At 40.7% G+C, this 22,050-nt stretch overlaps 1 protein-coding gene across 2 annotated transcripts; it reads right to left on the bottom strand.

Moving 5' to 3' along the window:
• Window positions 1–1,195: 1,195 nt before the first annotated feature.
• On the bottom strand, window positions 1,196–11,326 carry zbtb14.S (zinc finger and BTB domain containing 14 S homeolog). Of its 2 annotated transcripts, none has more exons than XM_018224195.2 (3): window positions 10,969–11,326; window positions 5,037–5,095; window positions 1,196–3,341 (listed from the first exon to the last, which is right to left on the bottom strand). In XM_018224195.2, exons 2-3 carry the CDS (start codon window positions 5,037–5,039, stop codon window positions 1,983–1,985), a joined length of 1,362 nt encoding a protein of 453 aa, XP_018079684.1. In that variant the 5' UTR covers window positions 5,040–5,095; window positions 10,969–11,326; the 3' UTR covers window positions 1,196–1,982. The 2 variants fall into 2 exon arrangements, with proteins under 2 accessions (XP_018079684.1, XP_018079685.1); XM_018224196.2 differs by lacking the exon at window positions 10,969–11,326 and adding an exon at window positions 7,198–7,468.
• Between the last annotated feature and the right edge of the window lie 10,724 nt (window positions 11,327–22,050).

The following is a 22,050-nucleotide window of genomic DNA, read 5'->3' as shown; positions in this document are numbered from 1 at the left end:
CTCAAGGCACGAGAATGGGAAGACAACTTCAAAAACACTGTAGCCAATTGGATCAAAGAATGTATCCAGATGGCATATTCACACCAGTCATCTGCAGTACCCTCTAAAGTTAAGGCACATTAAACTAGTGGTGCAGCGGAGTCTTGGGCACTCCTAGCCCAGGTATCCTCAGAAGATATACTGTATGCAAAGCAGCAGTGTGGAATTCTTGGAAAACTTTTGTAAAACATTACAAATTCGACCTTTAATCTATAAGTCTTTCCAGTTTTGGGTCCTCAGTACTTAAGTGTATCGAAAAAGTAAAAAGTTGCATATCCCACCCTTGTCTGTTGCTTGCTTTTTTACGTCCCTATTGTGCCCACTGCCATGTGGAAGAAACAGGAAAACCAATACATACTTACCGAGATTTTCATTCCCTGGACTGGAACATGGCAGTGGGTAAGGCTTCCCAACCCTCGTATTCGTATTCAGTAAAGTCCAAAAGATTCCTGTTCAATCCACCTGACAGGAGGGATTAACCCTATTGTGCCCACTGCCATGTTCCAGTCCAAGATACTATAATCTCAGTAACTATGTATTGATCTTTCATTGTCTGTCACTTTAGCTACTGCAACATCAACACATTTACTTCATTTCATTTGGGGAAAGAGGCACAGGAAAGTAAGTTAACACCACTTAATTCTCCTGAATACAGACCCGCAAATCTTTCCTAAAGTTAGCAAAACATTTCTGAAAATTACATCAAAGCTTCAACTTTGCAGTATCTTATTTCATACATATCATATGGATCCAAGATAAAATATCTAAATATGAATGCCATTGGTCCATTGAACTGTTTGCTGCATAGATCTACCTAAGTATGTATCATGTAGGGACCCTAAAATTAAAACAGTTTTATGAATTTTCTTGGCTGACAATTTAGCTTCTGCAAACAAAGCTTGTGTATTATGTATCCTCCTCCCCCCAACAGTACCCCAGAAAATTATTTATTTTTGGAAATAAGACATTCTGATGAATCCAAAATGAATAAAATGGTATAGTTTAATATACTGTAGTAATAAGTCAAATCAACTGGACTTGCTGTATGTTTTTTGACGTTTCGCTATTCATCCAACTGGCTTTCTTGATTTGACTTATTACTATAGGTACACCATGACCTGGATGAATAAGACCCTTCACAGACATACAAAATGGGTAATTTTTCAAGTTTATTTGCAACTGGTTGCTAGGAGATCACCCCTCTGTGTATGCAGGAAGGAAAAAAAATAAAACATGTTAATGTTCACTTTTATTTAAAAAATACACATGCCAAAATGTAGATTGAGTGCTGCATACTAAATATATGTAGTACATTCCCTATACATGAAGTTTAATAGGTAATCATTATTACATGTAAGCAGAGGTCTGTAAAAACCTTGGGGGGAGATGTATTTTCAAGCAGGATGTTAGCGCTACATTTCATATATTGTGCATTTTTTTTAAAGGACATTTGTGAAAAATGTCTATAGGTGGCTAATTTTAAAATTAATTAAAAAATAAATCCACGGTTACAGCCTGATGATAAAACAAGCTACTCACACAATGTGTATTTACAATAGCATTGCTATTCACACAGTAAGGCTAATGCAAAAACTAATATCTAACTAATATCGTTTAATAATGAACATTTAATTTTTAATTCATAATTGGATTTTAAAAAAAGCATGTACAATATGTAAGGCAAGAAGTTGAACCAATAGCATATTGGTTGTGGGTTTTTTTTTCTTACCAGTGAGGCTATTCAAGCAAATCAAGCACCTTTCATTCTGTTCAGTCAATACATAGGCAGAATTTGCAGCTCCATCTGATGTGATCCTGTACATTTTTAGAAAACATCACTTTTCTATGGTACATTTAGAGTGTAAGCCTAAACCATTGCCAAGTGCAAAATACAACTGTTTAAATTATAAGATTGACAGATAAATAATGCATCAATGGTTTTTTTAGCTACAGGCAATACTTTCAAGTTGCTGTTCTGCCTCCGCTGCCATTGCTGCCGCCTGCAGTTGCTCAGTCTCACTCTGTATGGCACTCGTTGTGACTTGTTTGCGTTGCTCACTATGCATATTGTTTTCATGGCGTTTTAGGTCTGAGGCCTTGGCAAATGCTTTGGTGCATGATGCACAAATAAAAGGTTTCTCGCCCCTGTGTCTTCTTTCATGGTCTTTCAAATGAGATTTATGCTTGAATGCTTTATCACAAAGATGGCATGCAAATGGTCTCTCATTGCTGTGGACTCGTTCATGTTTTTTGAGATCTGGAGCCCGTATAAAAGACTTTGAGCAAACTTCACAACTGTAAGGCTTATACCCTGTGTGGATTTTCAAATGCTCCTTCAGGTGTGCCTGGGTTGTAAATGCTTTGGTACACATATCACAAACAAATGGTCTATCTGCTGTGTGTAACTTCTCATGTTTTCTTAGGCGGGCTTCATCTGTAAATGTTTTACCACATGCTTGACAAGCAAACTGTTCTCTATGACCATAGAGCAAATACTCAAATTTCATATCACCTGTTGCGGTTGTCCATGCGGGGGCTTGTTCATCTTTGACTTCACTAATGCTGTCATTAAATGTCAGGGTTTGAGGGGTTTGTGGTCCCAGGTCCTTTGGCTCGGTTTTCTCTATTGACTCGACTTCCTGCCCATAACAGTTAACCTTTCGCACTTCCTCACTACCAAGTTGCTTGAGAATTGCCTCCTGAACACGTAGTGTAGAAGTAGGAGACTTCTCCTCTTCATGTCTTTGAGGAGTGCCCTCAACTGTATCATCTGATGGACTATCGTCCTGATCTCCAATCTCTTCAACCTCATCATCTTGGTTTTCATTAGCCTCACCAACCGGACGAGTTATCTTCAAAGTAGTTTCATAACTGTATTTATTTTTTGGGGAGGCTAGGTTCTCATCCATGCTGGAAACATCCCGCTTTTGTGAGCAGAGCTTATCTAAGAAGCGAATACCAAGTATCTGGCCTGAGGACATCATCAGGTTCACATCTTCTTTTTTGACAGCAATCTTTGCTGTGTACATGTAGTTTAGAACTTCCTCAAATATATCTGATCGCAGGAAATCAATTTCAATTACTGAAGAACTATCAACTTCCAGTTTCTTAAAAAGTTTCTTGAAGTAAGTACTGCACGCGGCAAGTACACATCTGTGGGCTCTGAATTTAACATCTTCCACAACAATGGCTATATCACAAAATTCACCTTCTAGGCGTTGCTCATTTAGTGTTTTCAAAAAGATAGTTTTATGTTCATCATCATTGTATTTTAGTGTTTCAGACATGCTTATGAAAAAATCCTGGAGAGGAAACAAACAAAAATTAGTTAAGAAAAGCAGCATTAAGACAAACAGTAATGATGAAATGTATACATAGATATATATGTAAATCAAAAGTAAACATAATACTAGAAATTTTCTTGCACTGGACAGTGCCCCCCTCTTATAAACGGTCAGTTTTTCATTTAAATAGGTAACATTTGTCCTTTAATCTTCTATCTCATGCATAGACATTAACTGATTCTTGTGATACTGGCTTGTGTCGCAGGGCTAGTTTTGCTTAACAATATAATGGGATGTGGCAGCCAAGGGTTGCCATGCAATTTTATGCCTTGTGTGCCCTGATCATTTTTATTACTTCAGTGGAAGAGATGTGGAATTCACTCAAGAAGTCTATTTTATCAGTGCTTCCTGTTCCATTCAGTGGCTTAGACAGCATTACATAGAGTAAGTGAGGTTGTGCGTTGAAAGCCTGCAACTGAAAGCACCCTTTTCCAAAATAATCTCAATGAATAGGTCTTGTGCTGTACATCATTAAATCAATATGTATACATTTTATTATTTTATTAATTGCACTTCACAAGAAACAACCACATTTCTGGATTAAGTTACTGTTTACATTGCAGAAGTTACTAAAACAAATTACCAGTCTACAGATAAAGCTATAGGCACACAAGCTGTTGGCTCCAGCTGTTGTCAGCCTGCATATTTTTGCAGGCTGAGAGAAACAGATCTACCCAGTGCCCTTGATCAATTGATTTGAATACACACAGTGGAGCTGAAGCTGAGGTCTGAATTTGGGCTGATCTCTGCTTGTGTGTGACCACACAGGCTCATAGGATTCAAATCTATGGTTGAGGGTGACAACAGCCAGAGCCAACAGCCTAAGCATATAGAGCAGCTCCTTACCTCAAAGCCAAGTAAGGACTGTAGCATAGGGTTTGTTTATACACAGCTCAATATATCCCTGGAGATGGGGAGTTAGTTCAGGAATACATAATTTTGCCGTGGTGTGTAGTTCTACTTTTAGTGCAATGGTTATGAGTCCAATTAAGGTCAAAAAGTTGCTGTTAAATTAGGTCAAGTTATACACTGTGGTCATATCCCAGAAAACCCCCAGTCCAAGGGTTATTCATCATTTGGTAGAGTAAATCAAAAACAGTGGAGCTGAAGCTGAGGTCAGAATTTGAGCTGACCTCTGCTTGTGTCGGGAAAGACCTACTGTTGAAGAAGTAGCCCAAGTAATATTTAAAAGTAAAAAAGTCTTTATTAGGACATGCATAAGCCTAACGCGTTTCGTGTTGAGATGGGCACTTACTCATAGGCCTATAAATAAGTGCCCATCTCAGCACGAAATGCATTAGACTTATGCATAAGTAGTAGGAGTTGCCCCACAGCCCTTCAAAAAGGAAGTCTAAATTGGCTAGGCTATGTATAGTCAAATGATGAGATTGTATATTAAAAATGGTATTTTCATTGATATTCCTGTTTCATGTTCATCCACATTCTAAGAGCTTCCCAGTAAAGGACGACAGGATAAAGGACAGAATATCAAACATAAAGGAAAGGGGTTAAGAAGAAAGGGAATCAAAGGGAATGGACTAAGAAAAAAAGGTTTTAGAAAATAAATTGTTTCAGAAAAATACAATGAAAATACCCATCTAAGGAGAACACACACATCAACAACACTACAAATCTTTGCACATAAAGACATACCATGAAAAAAATGTGAAGTTGTCCTTAAGGAAGGCCAAAAAGTCTCTTACAAGTGTTTCCTAAAATAAAGAAGAAAACATTTTATGAGTGTGAGCTTGAAAATAAGATTAATTTACTTAAATTACATATCAATTTGGATTCAGTTAAACAAGGTAACAATCCTTAGGTTCATGTCACTTTTAAAACTAATGTAAAGTTAGGCAACCAGTGCAGTTTATTGAACTCAATTGTTTATGCCAGTTGGAGCAATTTTAATAGTCACAGATTGTCTGCATTTACACTGGGACAAAAATTAGCTGTGCCACAACTTTAGCTATGACAAATTTCAATAAAGAAATAATAATAAAAATCTGCATCTGGTAATCATCAGATAGCTGGCGGTATGCAGATCTATCCTGAGACAGCTCGGAAATAGTAAAAAAGCATCTATTTTCTGAGACATTACGGGGCACATTTACAAAGCTCGAGTGAAGGATTCGAATTAAAAAAACTTCGAATTTCGAAGTGTTTTTTGGGCTACTTCGACCATCGAATGGGCTACTTCGACTACGAATCGAACGATTCGAACTAAAAATCGTTCGACTATTCGACCATTCGATAATCGAAGTACTGTCTCTTTAAGAAAAACTTCGACCCCCTACTTCGGCAGCTAAAAGCTACCGAAGTCAATGTTAGCCTATGGGGAAGGTCCCCATAGGCTTGCCTGTGATTTTTAGATCGAAGGATATTCCTTCGATCATTGTATTAAAATCCTTCGAATAGTTCGATTCGAAGGATTTAATCGTTCGATCGAACGAATAATCCTTTGATCGTTCGATCGCAGGATTTGTGCTAAATCGTTCGACTTCGATATTCGAAGTCGAACGATTTTAGTTCCTAGTCGAATATCGAGGGTTAATTAACCCTCGATATTCGACCCTTAGTAAATCTGCCCCTACATGTTTTCAGGAGGATGTGCGGTCATCACAAAGTAAATATATTGAATTTATGCTGAAGTTTGTGTGTTCGATCCAAAAAATATAATCCTAATCTTGTTTTTTGTTTTAATGCAGATTTCACATCCACTGTCAGATTTCATAGCTTCCCGTATGAAATATTCAAACTAGTCAGATTGATTTCTACGATGAGATTATCGGGTCTATACTAATATAGTGAATATAATACCCCCTATTGAAAATATAAGGATATTACATAAAAGCATGAGGTCATGGAACTCTGAGGTTACTTTTAATATACTCATATTTTTCAACAAGGGGTACTTTATTCATTATAATACACAAGTTTTAGTGAGTCATGTGACAAAAATATTCATCAATAAGCTCAGTTTATAACAGATGACAACACTAAGAGCCATTTATAATATACAAAAAAGCCATGAATATCTTGTAAATTTTATCCTTATAAAAGGTGACTAGTGATGTCATCAGTTATAAACGGTGAGTAGTGATGTCATTTTTGTCATGGATCTCCTCGTGACTTATAATATACTTATATTTTACAATAGGGGGTACTTTATTCACTATATAATTTGCAGGATAACAAAGGAATTAAGACCATTATCCTGTCAAAGTGCTGGACTGAGAGGCACTGTTAAACATATAAGTGTAATGTAATTAAAATACTGTGCTCGTGTGCCCAGGTTACTAGGCCAGGTAGATGGCTCATTTTTTCACTTTCTCCTTGGAAGTGAAGTTGTGTTCTATGCAGAGTGACGATTTTGCTTTTGTTTTGTGTATCTATTATAACAGTCTGTGGTGTTTGTGTCTGTCTGTTGGAAGGACTGGATTAAAACAATGCCACTTGGAAATGCCTTGGGCTGGGACTAAATGATCAACTGACTAAACAGTATTATTCATAATGGGGAAAAGGGTGACTGTATTTCAATTATGTCTTCTCCATGACAGTCCATTGATCACTTTAGTGGTTAACTGGCAACCACCCCAAGACACTCACTGGAGGATCCAGCAGCCTCTATTTTCACCAGTTAACTCCCTATGATCACTGATGGGCAGTGCTGCATAGATCCAGCTGACTTATAGCAAAAAACAGTGCTTTGTAGCACAGCCAACTGCTATGACCCTTCCTGAAACATTGGCACACCTCTTTGTGGACCATTAGCTAACCCATTAATTGCGTTATAGCTAGCTCCTCAACTACTTACTTTATAAAATGTGCATCTTAAAGAAGAGATACACAGCAGTGACTGTATCCAATTCTTTCCCTGGATGCATTGTCTTCAGCCAACACTGTTCCCATGGAATGCCAAAACTCACTCTCTATGATCCCTTTCATAACTTTCTATACTAGTAAACTAGTAAATGGTAAGAGCACAAAATAGACAACGATTTGTCAATGGGCGACTATGTTCTCCGTCTGCCACCAACCTTAATGAAAGTCAGGGATTCTGCTCAGCAGGGCGAAAGATAACAAATACAACTAAAAGTATCAATTTAGAAGAGTTAAAGGGATACAGTCATAGGAAAAAAAAAATATTTTTTAAAAAACGCATCAGTTAATAGTGCTGCTCCATCAGAATTCTGCACTGAAATCCATTTCTCAAAAGAGCAAAAAGATTTTTTTTTATATTTAATTTTAAATACTGACATGGGGCTAGGCACACTGTCTTCCCAGCTGCCCCCGGTCATGTGACTTGTGCTCTGATAAACTTCAGTCACTCTATACTGCAAGTTGGAGTGATATCACCCCCCTCCCTTTCCCCCCAAGAGGTTTATCAACAGAACAATGGAAAGGTAACCAGATAGCAGCTCCCTAACACAAGATAACAGCTGCCTGGTAGATCTGAGAACAGCACTCTTTAGTAAAATCCAGGTCCCACTGTGACAGATTCAGTTACATTGAGTAGGAGAAACAACAGCCTGCCAGAAAGCAGTTCCATCCTAAAGTGCTGCTAAAAAAAATACACTTGCTGGTTCAGGATTGAAATATTATATGGTACAGAGAATTTGCAGTGTAAACAGTGTAATTTAGAAATAAAAACGACATCATAAAAATCATGACAGAATCCCTTTAAAGAGTCGGCAACCCCTCCCCTCCCAGAGCTGCTTTAGAAGGTGAACAATGAAACTTTGCACTTCAATATTAGAAAAATGGTCACAAATAGAAAGTAATTGGAAAAAGGTCTTTACTTCTGCTGAACTGTCTGAAACCAACTGAACTGAAAAAAGGTTTGAAGGTAAACAGTCCCTTTAAGTATAACAAGTGTTCTGATTTTATAGGGGTCTTAGATAACACTTATAATAATATAATTATTTAACATTAACCAACAGTCAAATCAGAGGTATTCTTATTTGCAGCAGATCTGAAAATGCTGAAATCTGTTGCAATGCAAAGATTTAGGGTAAACTCAAATTACTGGATTCATGTTCAATGACAGTAAAGTTCCAAGCATCTTGTACGGTCTCCTGAAAATGTTTTAATCTGTCTAATTCTAGTAGAGATGGTGGTGCTCAAAACCTACCTTGTCTTCTTCTATCTGCCTGAGCACTAAAACACACAACATAAGGCACGTCTGTAAAGCAGCAGCTTTTCTATTATAGGCAGTGGGACTATACATTGGCCTGCAAATGCATTTGGCCAGTTTCAGCCACATAGGAATTGAAACAGATTAAATTAACATTGTATTATGAAATCACATTATTATACTGGCTCCCAAAAAAAAGAAACAGTTGTCATGTATAACACGTGGATCTGACCGCTAGATACATAGAAACTGACAGTAATAGATGCCAAGGTGATTAATATTTCAACTGCTCAAACTGGACAACTTCTGGCACTGGCAAAATCCAGTGAGGTGACAAGATGCTGCTTGACATATGAATCTGCAATAGAGACATCAGACTCACACAGTCCACTGAATCAGACAATATTACAGTTGTCGGAATACGCCCTGAGGCCAGAGATTCAGAAACATTGGGCAATCCTACACGTTTTAAAGTAATGAAAATATCATGTTCTTTTGCCCTGCGCCGAGAAAACTGACGTGTTTGCTTCAGAAACACTACTAATGTTTATATAAACAAGCTGTTGTTTAGCAATGGCGGGAATTGAAAAAAGACTATATGGCACAGGTTAAATAATGGATAACAGATAACACCATTCTTATCTGCTATCTGCTGTGTAACCTGAGCCTTTCCTTCTGTGAATGGCTACCCCCGTTGCTACACAGCAGCTTATTTATATAAACAATTCAGTAACAATCCAAGACTGAAGGCTGAGCTGTCAAAATCGGGACAAGTAAATACATACAATATTGCACAGAAGCAAACACTAATAATTCAATAATATATACAATAGCCTTTTCAGGATGTAGAACTGGAAATGTGACAGCAGATATAGAATTATACAGTGAATAAATCAGAGGCAAGTTTAATAGGTAGGAGCAGGGGTTTTGGTTATCCAGAAACCAGTAATTCAAAAGACTGAGGTAAGACATTTTGCAGTATCCTTTTTATATTTGTTTCTCTTTATTAAAAGGGGCTATTCTCCATGAAACTAACTTTTAATATGATGTAGAGAGAGATATTCTTTGACAATTTAGAATTGGTTTTCATTTTTTTATTTGTAGTAGTGATGTGCAGGTCAAGAATTTCTCAACCCCGCCCCCTGCCAATCTGCACCCGGCCCACTGTTGCCCCTCTATTTATAGACCCGTGCCCACCCCAACGTCACAAAAAGGGTGGGCGCAAGTCTATTACTTTTGGAGCCAGAGGCACTAGGTCGGGCGGGGAGAGCAGAAGAAGAGCTCAACCCGTACACGCCTGTGACCCAGAGATTTTGTTGAGCAGTCGACCCGAACCCGCGGATCCCGTGGGTTTCGGGCTGACTACGGTTGCCACCTGGCCAATATTTTACCGGCCCGGCCGGTAAAAATGATGGTTGATCCCAATGATATTAATAAGTAACGTAACCAATCAGTAACGTAACCCTCCGTACACGATTTCAGTGGGCATTAGCTGCCGGGGGGCCCTGGCCCGCTCGCACCCCCAGTAGTTCCGCCACTGTTATTAATAGGGAAAACTATAGATATATAGGAAGGCCGGTATTTTTTTTCCAGAAAAGGTGGCAAACGAAGGCCCGGCCCCCACATCACTAATTTGTAGGGTTTGCGTTATTTAGCGGTTTATTCAGCAGCTCTCCAGTTTCAGCAATCTGGTTGCTAGTTTCCAAATTACCCTAGCAACCATGCACTGATTCAAATAAGACACTGGAGTATGAATAGGGGAAGGATGAGTAATAAAGAGAATAAATAACAATACATTTCTAGCTTAGACCTCCATTAGAAAGCCAGAAAGGGGTAAATAATTAAATAAAAATGAAGACCAATTGAAAAGTTGTTTACAATTAGTCATTCTAGTACACAATAAAAGTTAATGTAAAGATGAACACCCCCTTTAAAGCAGTGACTGGCACAATGATGTTAGTGGAAGCTGCTATAAAACCAGTGTGTCGGACTTAGAACTGGATGAGACAGAGGCCTCTCAGACACAAGTAATGACTGTTGTGATTGACAAGTGTTCGGTGCGGATGGAGGACAAGGCTATTGTGTGCGCGCGTCGGTAGGGACAGTAGGTGCCCCGCGTGGCGCATCAGTTCGGAGAAGGGAGGAAAGAGGGAGGCGATGTGCTCGTGCCCCGGGTCAGGCGCCCACTGCTTGTCGCGCGGGGAATCGCGTGCTCTTTTTACCGAGCCGCGAGCACGATGGCCGCGTTAGTCGCCATTTGCACGTTCAGTAGACGCTGCAGCTCAGTGTGTGCCTCACAGTTACCGCGCTCGCCCGTCTGGCCCATGAGACTAACTCCCTCCCTGCTCACACTTCCCATTCCCGTGAGCCCGAGCACCTGCGTGAACATCTTCCCCCACGACATCCCTGCGCGCGCCCCCATGATACCCACAATGCACCCCGGTCACTTACCTCGAGATCACACAAAGCGCCCCTTACGGAAAAAAAACCAGTTCTTGGGGGATTAATCCGCGTCTATTTTAATAAATGTGTGAATGATTAACTTGTGCACGTCTGGACGGACCTCCAGCACGAGCGTTCGGTGTGTGCATGCGCCGTAGAGAATGGGCGCGCCGCGCAAGCACGGAACTGAGCAGCGCACATAGGGGAGGGGCTTCACTGAGGGACTCGACTTTAATTTCAGTCACGCGTCTCTGTAACTCGCTAAAAGCTACCAAACGTATGCTTCTACTCTAGAGGCTGTTTATCGCACCAGCCCGTATAACTTATCTAAACCGGTTTCAAAGATTGTAACATGGTTTGTAACGTCAGAGTGTATGGGCATGCGCATGTGCGCACAAGGTTCGGCGTGTGGAGACGCGAGTTCACAGAAGTGCACGTGACTGCCGCTTGTACCATTTTCAATGTGCACAGGGAAAGCCCTCAGTTTGGTAGCGGCTAGTGCCTATCCTAGGAAAGGACCTGACGTCACGGTCATGTGATCCTACCATGTGACCGCTCCACTGCACTTTACCTATTCGTGAGCGGCAAATTCAAACATAGGAAAGTGCTAATGGGTTCTAGTGGCACCTGTGGACTCTTGACAGGACCTGCAACTAAATTCCCAGGGTTGCCAACTTGTATTGTAGGTTTAGTACAGGTTGTAACCTCTACTTTAGGTTTTGGGCCAGTTCATTGTGTCGCTGGATGTTTGTAGGGATTGAAGGAATCACTGCCTCTGAATTTCTGTGGGGTGAGGGGGGATCACAATTCATAGGCAGCAGAACCGGGGGGCCACAGGGGCCAAGGCCTCCCCAAAAAAATTCTCCTGGATTTTTCTTTTTTTTAAGAATTCTGCTTATAACAGCTTAAGCAGCCTTTTTCAAAATACTTGCGCCAAAACTCGACGCCATTATCATTTATTTTGGGGCTGAAGAAGCGAAAGCTCTCATGATTAAAACTGGCCAATCGCGTTCAGCCTATTTGCATAATGTCGCCAAAAAGTTTAGGCGCAAATAGGCTGATCCTGCGCTTACACGCTGATTGCTGAGAGAGAGGATCTGGTGTTTCCTTGTTAGCAAAAATTGCATTTGTGCCGTTTCTGGGGATTTTTATTTATGGAATTCATCCTTTAAGTTCTGGGGTATTATACATGGAATTGCAAATGTGTCTTTTATAAAATAAATTGCATTATTAAAAAGAAACGTTTAGCTATCTATATATTCAATATTTTTCCTATAGTGGACATGGTCAAAGGCACAATTCAGCAGGAACAGTCCCTAAGTTTGCTCATAGTCTGTACAGAGAGATCCCATAAAACTGTGGCAGCATAGGTATTCCCTTGTACTAAGCACAATTCAGCAGGAACAGTCCCCTAAATTTGCTCATAGTCTGTACAGAGAGATCCCATAAAACTATGGCAGCATAGGTATACCCTGTACTAAGCACAATTCAGCAGGAACAGTCCCTAAGTTTGCTCATAGTCTGTACAGAGAGATCCCATAAAACTATGGCAGCATAGGTATTCCCTGTACTAAGCACAATTCAGCAGGAACAGCCCCCTAAGTTTGCTCATAGTCTGTACAGAGAGATAACAGAAAACCATGCCAGCATACGTATTCCCCTGTATTATTTACCATACAACAGGAAGGTTTGAGGGTAAATCTTTAAAAATGCACATATACTGTGAAAATAAATTCCTGCGTTTTGTATGCAGTTGAACTCTAGAAATAAATTAGTGAAATGTAGTGAGTAATTATCATGGGACAGGAACCCTGTGCCAGTTGGCAAAACTCCATTTAGGGGGCCCCACCAAAATGGTTCCAATTGGGCCCCGCAGTTGTTAAGACTGGCCCTGCCTTCACCTCTTCCATGTGCCTCATCGATGGAGCTGCCGCAGTGAGCTGACTCTGGCTGCGGCTGCACATTTGCAGAAGATGATGCCATGGTGACACAGGTGCAAGCTGCGACACCTGTCAGCATGAGTGAGCCCCCCACCGCTCGGTGCCCAGCTGCTTCATGAGTGCATTCAATAGTGGGCTTAGAACAATCAAAGGGCGGGGGAGGGTACCATTGCCACTGGTACTTGGTCATTTTGTCCTCAGCTCTTGGAGGACTACAAGTCCCTACTTCCATCACCATTAATTACAGGCTGCCTGATGTTGGGAGTTGTTGTGCAAATAGAGCTGCTAGGCTAGCCTTTAGCCTAGCAATCCAATAAGCACAATGGGGAAGCCGCAACTTCCCAGAAGTTACATTCATTGCACATCATTCGGTGGGAGCTGTGAATGATGTGCAATGAATGTAACTGCTGGGAAGTTGCTGCTTCCTCATTGCTGCTCATAGGATTGCTAGGCATGCATTTTGATGTTTTGCTGCCCTACTGCTGTTTACTCTTTCAGTGCCACAGTGATGGGCACACATGCTGTTAGTCCTTAAAGGCCTATGTGTGTCATTTGTGAGGGGAAGGGTCTCTGCCACAGGTCACATTAAATTTCCACTGTGCCATTCAGTCTGGGGGTATTTATACATGAAATTTCCTGAAATGTGAAATTAAAATTGAAATTCCCTGAAAATTCAGTAAAAACACACTGGAAAGTGGGTTGAGTCAAAGGGGAGTGGCTAAAAGGGGGCGTGGCCAAAAATTGCAGCGCGCTACGCGCGCCTCCATTACTCCTCGTCCTGGCCCCCCCAGCTGAAACCATCTTCTGCTGCCTATGCAATGAATTAATGTCAGACTGTATTCAATATTTACACACCCAAATGCAGCTACAATATCGTTGTTGGAGCTGGATTTTTTTTTTACCATTACTCTCACACAATTACGGTGCAACAATGGCAAGATAAAAATGAAAGGCAAGACATACTGACGCAGCTATAATAATATTCTATTCATTAACCATAACAGCTTTGCTTTTCTGCCATGCACTGAAAGTCTCCCTTACTGGACAATAATGTAATGGACAACTTGGGAACAATAAATTGTAGAGAAACTGTTGTCTTGGTGTTTCATGAGCTGACGGAAAATGTGGAGCTCCCAGTCAAGTAATAGAACATGGGATAACGTTCATGAGAGGGACTTCTATTTAAGGAGAGGATCATTGCCCCTAAACATTTTTAAAGGACCAGTAACACCAAGTTATCTTAACACTTAATTCCACCCAAACTTCTATATAAATTAGGCTTACTCTCCCCTTTGGTTTTCTTTTCTTCAATCTGACTTCCAAAGTGCTTCATAACAGAATGTGAAAAGGTGACGGCCGCTTTAATTCCTCTGTGTGCCGAACCAGAAGTCAGCTTCACATGGATGACCTAAAGCACCGAAGCTTTTTTTTTTTTTTTTAGCATCTGCCGTTCAAATGTCTGTTTCTTTTCCTTCAGACAGCTTTGGGGGTAATATTGTGAGCATATATATTAAAGGAACAGTTCAGTGTAAAATTAAAACACTGGGTAAATAGACTGTGCAAAATAAAAAATGTTTTACATATAGTTAGCCAAAAATGTAATGTGTAAAGGCTGTCGTGATTGGATGTCGAACAGAACCCAACTTCCTGCTTTTCAGCTCTCCAACTTTTAAGGTGGCCAAACACGGCCAGATTAAAGCTGCTGATATGGCTCCTTTAGACCGTTTTGGCAGTTTATCTGCCCGTGCGTGGGTCCCCCAATCGATATCAGGCCAAAAATCGGGCATATAAAGATCGAGCAAGTTTGATTTTATTCTTTGAACCAGGATCGCATCGGCTAGTTGATGTGGTCCTGTCACCCGTCAGCACCCATTCACAGCATTGTAATCTGATCGTTTGGCCCCAGGGCCGAATGTTCAGATTAACCTGATATCGCCCAGCCATTAGTGGGCATATCGGGTTAAGATTCGCTCGTTTGGGGACCTCTAATAGTGTACGGCCACCTTTAGTCAGCGACTCTCTCTGGACATGAGTAACTAAGTGCTTCAGTGAGTGCTTCAGAACAGACCCCTGCAGCTTTCACTGTGAGCAGAAAAACCTCTGTACCTATATGTCTCTCGGGAGCTCACTGACAGCTGCTAACACTGGGGGGGGGGTACGGCAGGGGCAGGGCCCTGAGAGTAATCCCGGTGGGCCCCAGACCCCCAGCCCGACCCTGACAACATATATAAGGGCACAGGCTGTCGCTAGACATGTAAAGTCAAATGTGGTAATACCTAAGATGGTATGCAAGGCTATGTATAGAAATTTTTTTATTTCAGATACTGGAGCATACAACTACCAGCATCCTCAGGAATATGTGGAAGTGCCACAACAGGATCAAACTTTTTGTTTTATATGTGACATTTGCTACTAAAGTTACACTTCCTACGCTAAATGCAGAACCCTCTGCCTCAGAGATCTCTGTATGTCTCTAGCCATTGCTAAACTACCCAGCAGTCCCCGTGATAACTAGTAGCTGAGCTGTAGTTCAGTTACAGACAGAGATCTAAGCAGGGCCGTCATTAAATGGGGACAGGGGGGGTCCAGTCAGGGGTCCCAGGAGATCTGATAGGGGCCCTGTTTCTAAAGCTGCTTATGTTTATAGTTTATTAGTGTTGTTTCAGAATGTGCAAGTTTGATATGTATGTGATTGGCTGTCAGTTACTGGGATATCATGCCTTATCTCGGTGACATCACTCCCATCTCAGCTCTGATTGGCTGAAAGCTGCAAGGAAGTTGATTTAACGGCTCAGGTACAGATGACCGTTATTTAATTTCTGGATTCAGAGGTAAGTGCAGCAGATCCATACACGGGGAACAGGGGGGCATATTTAGATGATACAAAGGGCAATTTTGGGTGTTTTCTCACTCATCATTTATAGTAGCTTGGGTAGTGATGCCATTTGGAACAGTTTCATGACAAGCAGCTCCCCAAGCAATTCGATTGGTAGGCAGTGGGGGAATTTTGGGAGCGATGGCCCCACTACCCAAGCTACTATAAATGATGTGTGAGAAAACACCCAAAATTGCCCTTTGTATCATCTAAATATGCCCCCCTGTTCCCCGTGTATGGATCTGCTGCACTAACCTCTGAATCCAGAAATGAAATAACGGTCATCTGTACCTGAGCCGTTAAATCAACTTCCTTGCAGCTTTCAGCCAATCAGAGCTAAGCTGGGAGTGATGTCACCGAGATAAGGCATGATATCCCAGTAACTGACAGCCAATCGCATACATATCAAACTTGCCAATCTGAAACAACACTAATAAACTAAAAACATAAGCAGCTTTAGAAACAGGGCCCCTATCAGATCTCCTGGGACCCCTGACTGGACCCCCCCTGTCCCCATTTAATGACGGCCCTGCTTAGATCTCTGTCTGTAACTGAACTATAGCTCAGCTACTAGTTATCACGGGAACTGCTGGGTAGTTTAGCAATGGCTAGAGACATACAGAGATCTCTGAGGCAGAGGGTTCTGCATTTAGCGTAGGAAGTGTAACTTTAGTAGCAAATGTCACATATAAAACAAAAAGTTTGATCCTGTTGTGGCACTTCCACATATTCCTGAGGATGCTGGTAGTTGTATGCTCCAGTATCTTGCAATTATTAACATTGAACCTCATTTTCCAGTTTGCTGCCCGGTTTCACAACTTAGACAAATCACTCTGCAAAGTGGCAGCATCCTGCGGTACTCCACTAACAACACTGGTCCAATTAGAAAATATTCCATTTACCACCACTCTTTGTAGTCTATCTTTTAGCCAGTTCTCTATCCAGGTACAAATACTATGTTCCAGGCCAACATTCCTTTATTTAACCAGTAACCTTTTGTGTGGCACTGTATCAAATGCTTTAGCAAAGCCTAAGTAAATCATATCCACTGCCATCCCAGAATAAAGGTCCCTGCTTACCTTCTCATAAAAAGAAATTAAGTTAGTCTGGCAAGATCTATTATGCATAAAACCATGCTGGCACACATTCATAGTATTATGATTTGCTATAAAGTCCATCCTTTATTAACCCTTCGAAAAGCTTTCCTACCACTGACATAACATAGTAACATACATAGTAAGTAAGGTTGAAAAAAGACACATGTCACAATTGATTCTGAGATTGTGTGGAACCTTGCAATTACTTAAGCTTTTATAAACATTTGTACCTTGTATCCAATGTTTATACATGTACCTTGTAATTTTTCTTTTCACTTTTCTTAAAACCAATAAAAATTACTTTTGAAAAAAAGAAAAAAGACACATGTCCATCGAGTTCAACCTTTTTTTTTTTTTTTTTTTTATATTAACTAACTATCTGCCAGTTGATCCAGAGGAAGGCAAAAAAAACCCTTCTGAAGCCTCTCCAATTTGCCTTAGAGGGGGAAAAATTCCTTCCTGACTCCAAAATGGCAATCGGATTAGTCCCTGGATCAACTTGGACTATGAGCTATCTTCCATATCCCTGTATTCCCTTACTTGCTAAAAAGCCATCCAACCCCTTCTTAAAGCTGTCTAATGTATCAGCCTGTACAACTGATTCATGGAGAGAATTCCACATCCTCACAGCTCTCACTGTAAAAAACCCCTTCTGAATATTTAGGCGGAACCTCTTTTCTTCTAATCGGAATGGGTGACGTCGTGTCAGCTGGAAAGACCTACTGGTAAATAAAGCATTAGAGAGATTATTATATGATCCTCTTATATATTTATACATAGTTATCATATCTCCCCTTAAGTGCCTCATAGCTAAGATTTTCCATGCCTTTTACCAGCTTAGTTGCCCTTCTCTGTACCCTCTCTAATACAATAATGTCCTGTTTGAGTGATGGAGACCAAAACTGTATGGCATATTCTAGATGGGGCCTTACAAGTACTCTATACAGTGGAAGAATGACTCCCTCCTCCCTTGACTCTATGCCCCTTTAAATACAGCTCAAGACCTTATTTGCCCTTGATGCTGCTGACTGGCATTGCTTGCTACAGCCAAGTTTATCATCTACAAGGACTCCAAGGTCCTTTTCCATAATGGATTTGCCTAGTGCAGTCCCATTAAGGGTATAAGTGGCTTGGATATTTTTACATCCCAGGTGCATGACTTTACATTTATCAACATTGAATCTCATCTGCCACTTAGCTGCCCAGATTGCCAGTTTGTCAAGATCATGTTGCAAGGATGCCACATCCTGGATGGAATTAATTGGGCTGGATAATTTTGTGTCATCTGCAAACACTGATACATTACTTACAACACCCTCCCCTAAGTCATTACTGAACAAGTTAAATAAAAGTGGACCCAATACTGAGCCCTGGGGGACCCCACTAAGAACCTTACTCCAAGTAGAGAATGTCCCATTAACAACCACCCTCTGTACCCGATCCTGTAGCCAGTTTCCTATCCACATGCAAACGACTTCATTAAGCCCAACAGACCTTAGTTTAGAAAGCAGTCGTTTGTGGGGCACAGTATCAAATGCTTTGGCAAAATCCAAATAGATCACATCTACTGCCCCCCCACTGTCCAGAATCTTACTTACGACATCATAAAATGCAATCAAATTCGTCTGACATGACCTATCCTTCATAAAGCCATGCTGATTGTTGCTCATAATGCCATTCATTAGGACAAAATTTTGAATGTGATCCCTTAACAAGCCTTCAAATAATTTGCCCACCACAGATGTCAAGACTAACTGGCCTATAGTTTTCAGGCTGAGAACGGGATCCTTTTTTGAATAGAGGCACCACATTAGCAATTCGCCAGTCTCTCAGCACTATGCCAGATCTCAATGAATCCTGAAAAATTAAGTAAAGAGGTTTGGCAATCACAGAGCTAAGCTCGCTAATTACCCTGGGATGAAAACCATCTGGCCCTGGACCTTTGTTAATCTTAACATGTTCTAGTCTCTTTTGAATTTCCTCATGTGTGAACGATGCATCATTAGTTGTATTACTAGAATTGGGAGTATTAAGATGGAAACCTTCATTAACTGGTTCCTCATTTGTATAGACAGACGAAAAATATGAGTTCGGAATCTGTGCATTTATTTTGTTTTCGTCAATCAGCTGACCACCCTCTGATACTAAAGGTCCCACCCCGTTCCTGCTTCATTTTTTTACTATTAACATATTTAAAAAATAATTTTGGATAATTTTTAAAAAATATCCTTTTTCATATCAATTTTAGCTTGCCCTATAGCTTCTTTGCATGATTTATTGGCCTCCTTGTACCTTATAAATGATTCGGCTGTCCCAGCTAACTTGAAAGCCTTAAAAGCATGTATTTTCTTACCCACCTCAACACCAACGCTTCTATTGAACCAAAAAGCTTTTGCTTTGCAACGACAATCAATGTAACAGCTCCCCTAGTGGTAATAAATACATATTGTTTTGCTTATTAATATAATGGAACACCAAAGGTTTTGTTGAGCAAAATGTTTGTCAATTCATTCTTATGGGAACAGCTTGTTAGTGCTAGCTAATGCAACAATGTATTTACAGGCACAAGCAATTTCTACAGAAATGAATTGGGTGGGGTGGCAATTTGGAGTGGTTTGGTGTATGTTCACAGCACTGAAAATACTAAAGCAGCAAAATGCTGGGTCCATAAAGAGGGTACACATCAATGACTGTTCCATTAAAAGAGGCTAGTATGTGGATAGGATATATTTCATTCTTTAGGCTAATCAAAAGGCTGAAGAATTTGTTGCTATTTCCCATTGACTTAAATTGGAAGCTTGTGGTCTAGGGCACTACCAGACGTGTTCTTCACACTGCTGCTACTTCATCTACTTACCTAAGAGAGCTGCAAAAATTGGAAAGTGGCTAATTTTTTAGGCCAAACTGCTTGGCAACTTCCTGCATTAGAAACTGATTGGTGGTCAAATTCTTCTCATTCCAACTGAGTTTGAGGGCATGGGAGCTGTAGTATGAAGGGATGTTACAGAGGGTTTACTCAGAGTCATGAGCAATTAGTCCATGAAAACTATTCTCACGAAAGAAGGATACTACCTCCAGGTGATGGTCCTCCTAGCTCTGAAATACCTGGAATGCAGAAACGGAGTTTCAGTAAACATATTCAATATATGTTATTATATTTTAAGACTAGAAAGTAGCCTCTGACCCTCTCCCCACTCAAGACATAAGCCTTTATGCACATGATTGACACATTTCCCAGAAAGCACCAGTGGCCCTGTACAAGTGGAGAATGTGGAGCTTGGGAGGCACCAAGGAACAGGCTGGTCAAGATAAGACATATGGAGCTTCACAAGGAAACATGGGCCTTTACTGCATTAGGCCTGCTGTGTATCTGAACTGGTAAAATCACCCCTAGCACGAGAAACATTATTTCTATTCCAAAACTTTTTTATCCATAATACATCATTTAAAACCTGCTTGCCAGGTGCAATCTTTAAAATGTATCAGTACTTAGATTAACTGGCCACTGCACAGATTACACTTCAAATTCAGATTGTAAAATCCTGCATAGTTCACACCTCTAATCTCCCCTGCACTGTTCACACCTGTAACCCCTCTATTGTTCACACCCCTACAGCCCTTTACTGTTCACATCTCGGACTGAAAGTGCCCACACTGTTCACACCTAATGTAAACTGCTGGAGGGGCACCAGCATTGTGTCACTGTATGTAGCACAGTATGAACTGCCAGGGCTGGATTTATAATGCAGGTGCCCCTGGGCCTACTGCTGCTCATCACCCCCACCCCCTCCCCTTCCTTTGTGTACAGCATCAGGTCTGGAGTACTGGTGATTGGTGCACATGGCATTTTAAAAACTATTTTATCTCTTGCAAATTCCCAGTGCTTCCGAACCAATGCGGGCGTGGTTGGGCGCATGCTGCCCCTCTAAAATTCTGCTGCCCTATGCCCCGGCCTTTCTGGCCTTTCCACAAAGCCGGGCCTGTGAACTGCTCATATTAGAGTTATCCTGATAGGTTTCCCTGTATCCAGCTGTAGTCTGCATGCCCGATGCCTCCTGTGTGTGCAATTCTCTGCTTTCCCTATGCTCCCTGTGTGTGTCATACTCTGTGCCATACTCTGCCTGCTCTATGCCTCCTGTATGTGCCATACTCTGCCTGCCCTATGCGTGTCGGAGCTGTGTGTCATACTGTGTGTCATAATTACATAAAACCCATAAAACCCAACTACAACTGCCACAGATATGGAGAAATGTTTTGTGCAACAAAGTATGCCCTTGTATTTCAAAATGTTGTCAGTCTAGTGATTGTGAATCCCACTTGGGGTTGTTTGCCTTAAAGGGGTTGTTCACCTTTAAGTTAACTTTTAGTATATTATAGAATGGCTTATTCTAAGCAACTTTTCAATTGGCCTTTATTTTTAATAGTTGAATTATTTGCCTTCTTCTGACCCTTTACAGCTTTCAAATTTGGTCACTAACCCCACGTACAAACAAATGCTCTGCAAGACTACATATTTATAGTTATTGCCACTTTTTATTACTCATCTTTCTATTCAGGTCTCTCCTATGCATATTCCAGTCTCTTCTCTCTGGGACCTAGGGTTTTCCTGATAATTGATCTTTCCGTAATTTGGATCTTCATACCTTAAGTCTACTAGAAAATCATGTAAACATTAAATAAACCCAATGGGCTGGTTTCGCTTCAAATAAGGATTCATTATATCTTTGTTTTTGATCAAGTACAAGGTACTTTTTATTATTACAGAGGAAAATAAAATTATATTTAAAAAATGTGGATTATTTGGATAAAATGGAGCCTATGGGAGAAAGTTATTTTGAAATTTGGAACTTTCAGAATAATGGGTTCCCGGACAACGGATCCAATACCTGTACAAGTTTCTGCTATAGGTTGTTTCCTTCACCCAGTATATTTACATCCAATTAGTACTTAGCCAATCACAGCCCTGCAGTCACACAAGCAAAGACTGGCCTTAGTTCCCTACCAGGTCAGCCCAGCTGCTGATCCCCCAGTATCTGTCTATATTGCACTTGAGTACTTGTAATGTACTTGTAAAGAAGAATTATATCCCCTCGCAAGTGTCTTTCCCCCCCAAGATAAAACTGCCACCATAACAGTCTGCCCTCACAATTTAAATCTTCCACCAGTTTAGTTACACATC

This window comes from Xenopus laevis, chromosome 6S, assembly GCF_017654675.1.
Source record: "Xenopus laevis strain J_2021 chromosome 6S, Xenopus_laevis_v10.1, whole genome shotgun sequence".
Taxonomy (NCBI): Eukaryota; Metazoa; Chordata; class Amphibia; order Anura; family Pipidae; genus Xenopus; species Xenopus laevis.
The sequence above is the reverse complement of the archived record's forward strand: the minus strand, read 5'-3'. Positions and strand labels throughout refer to the sequence as shown.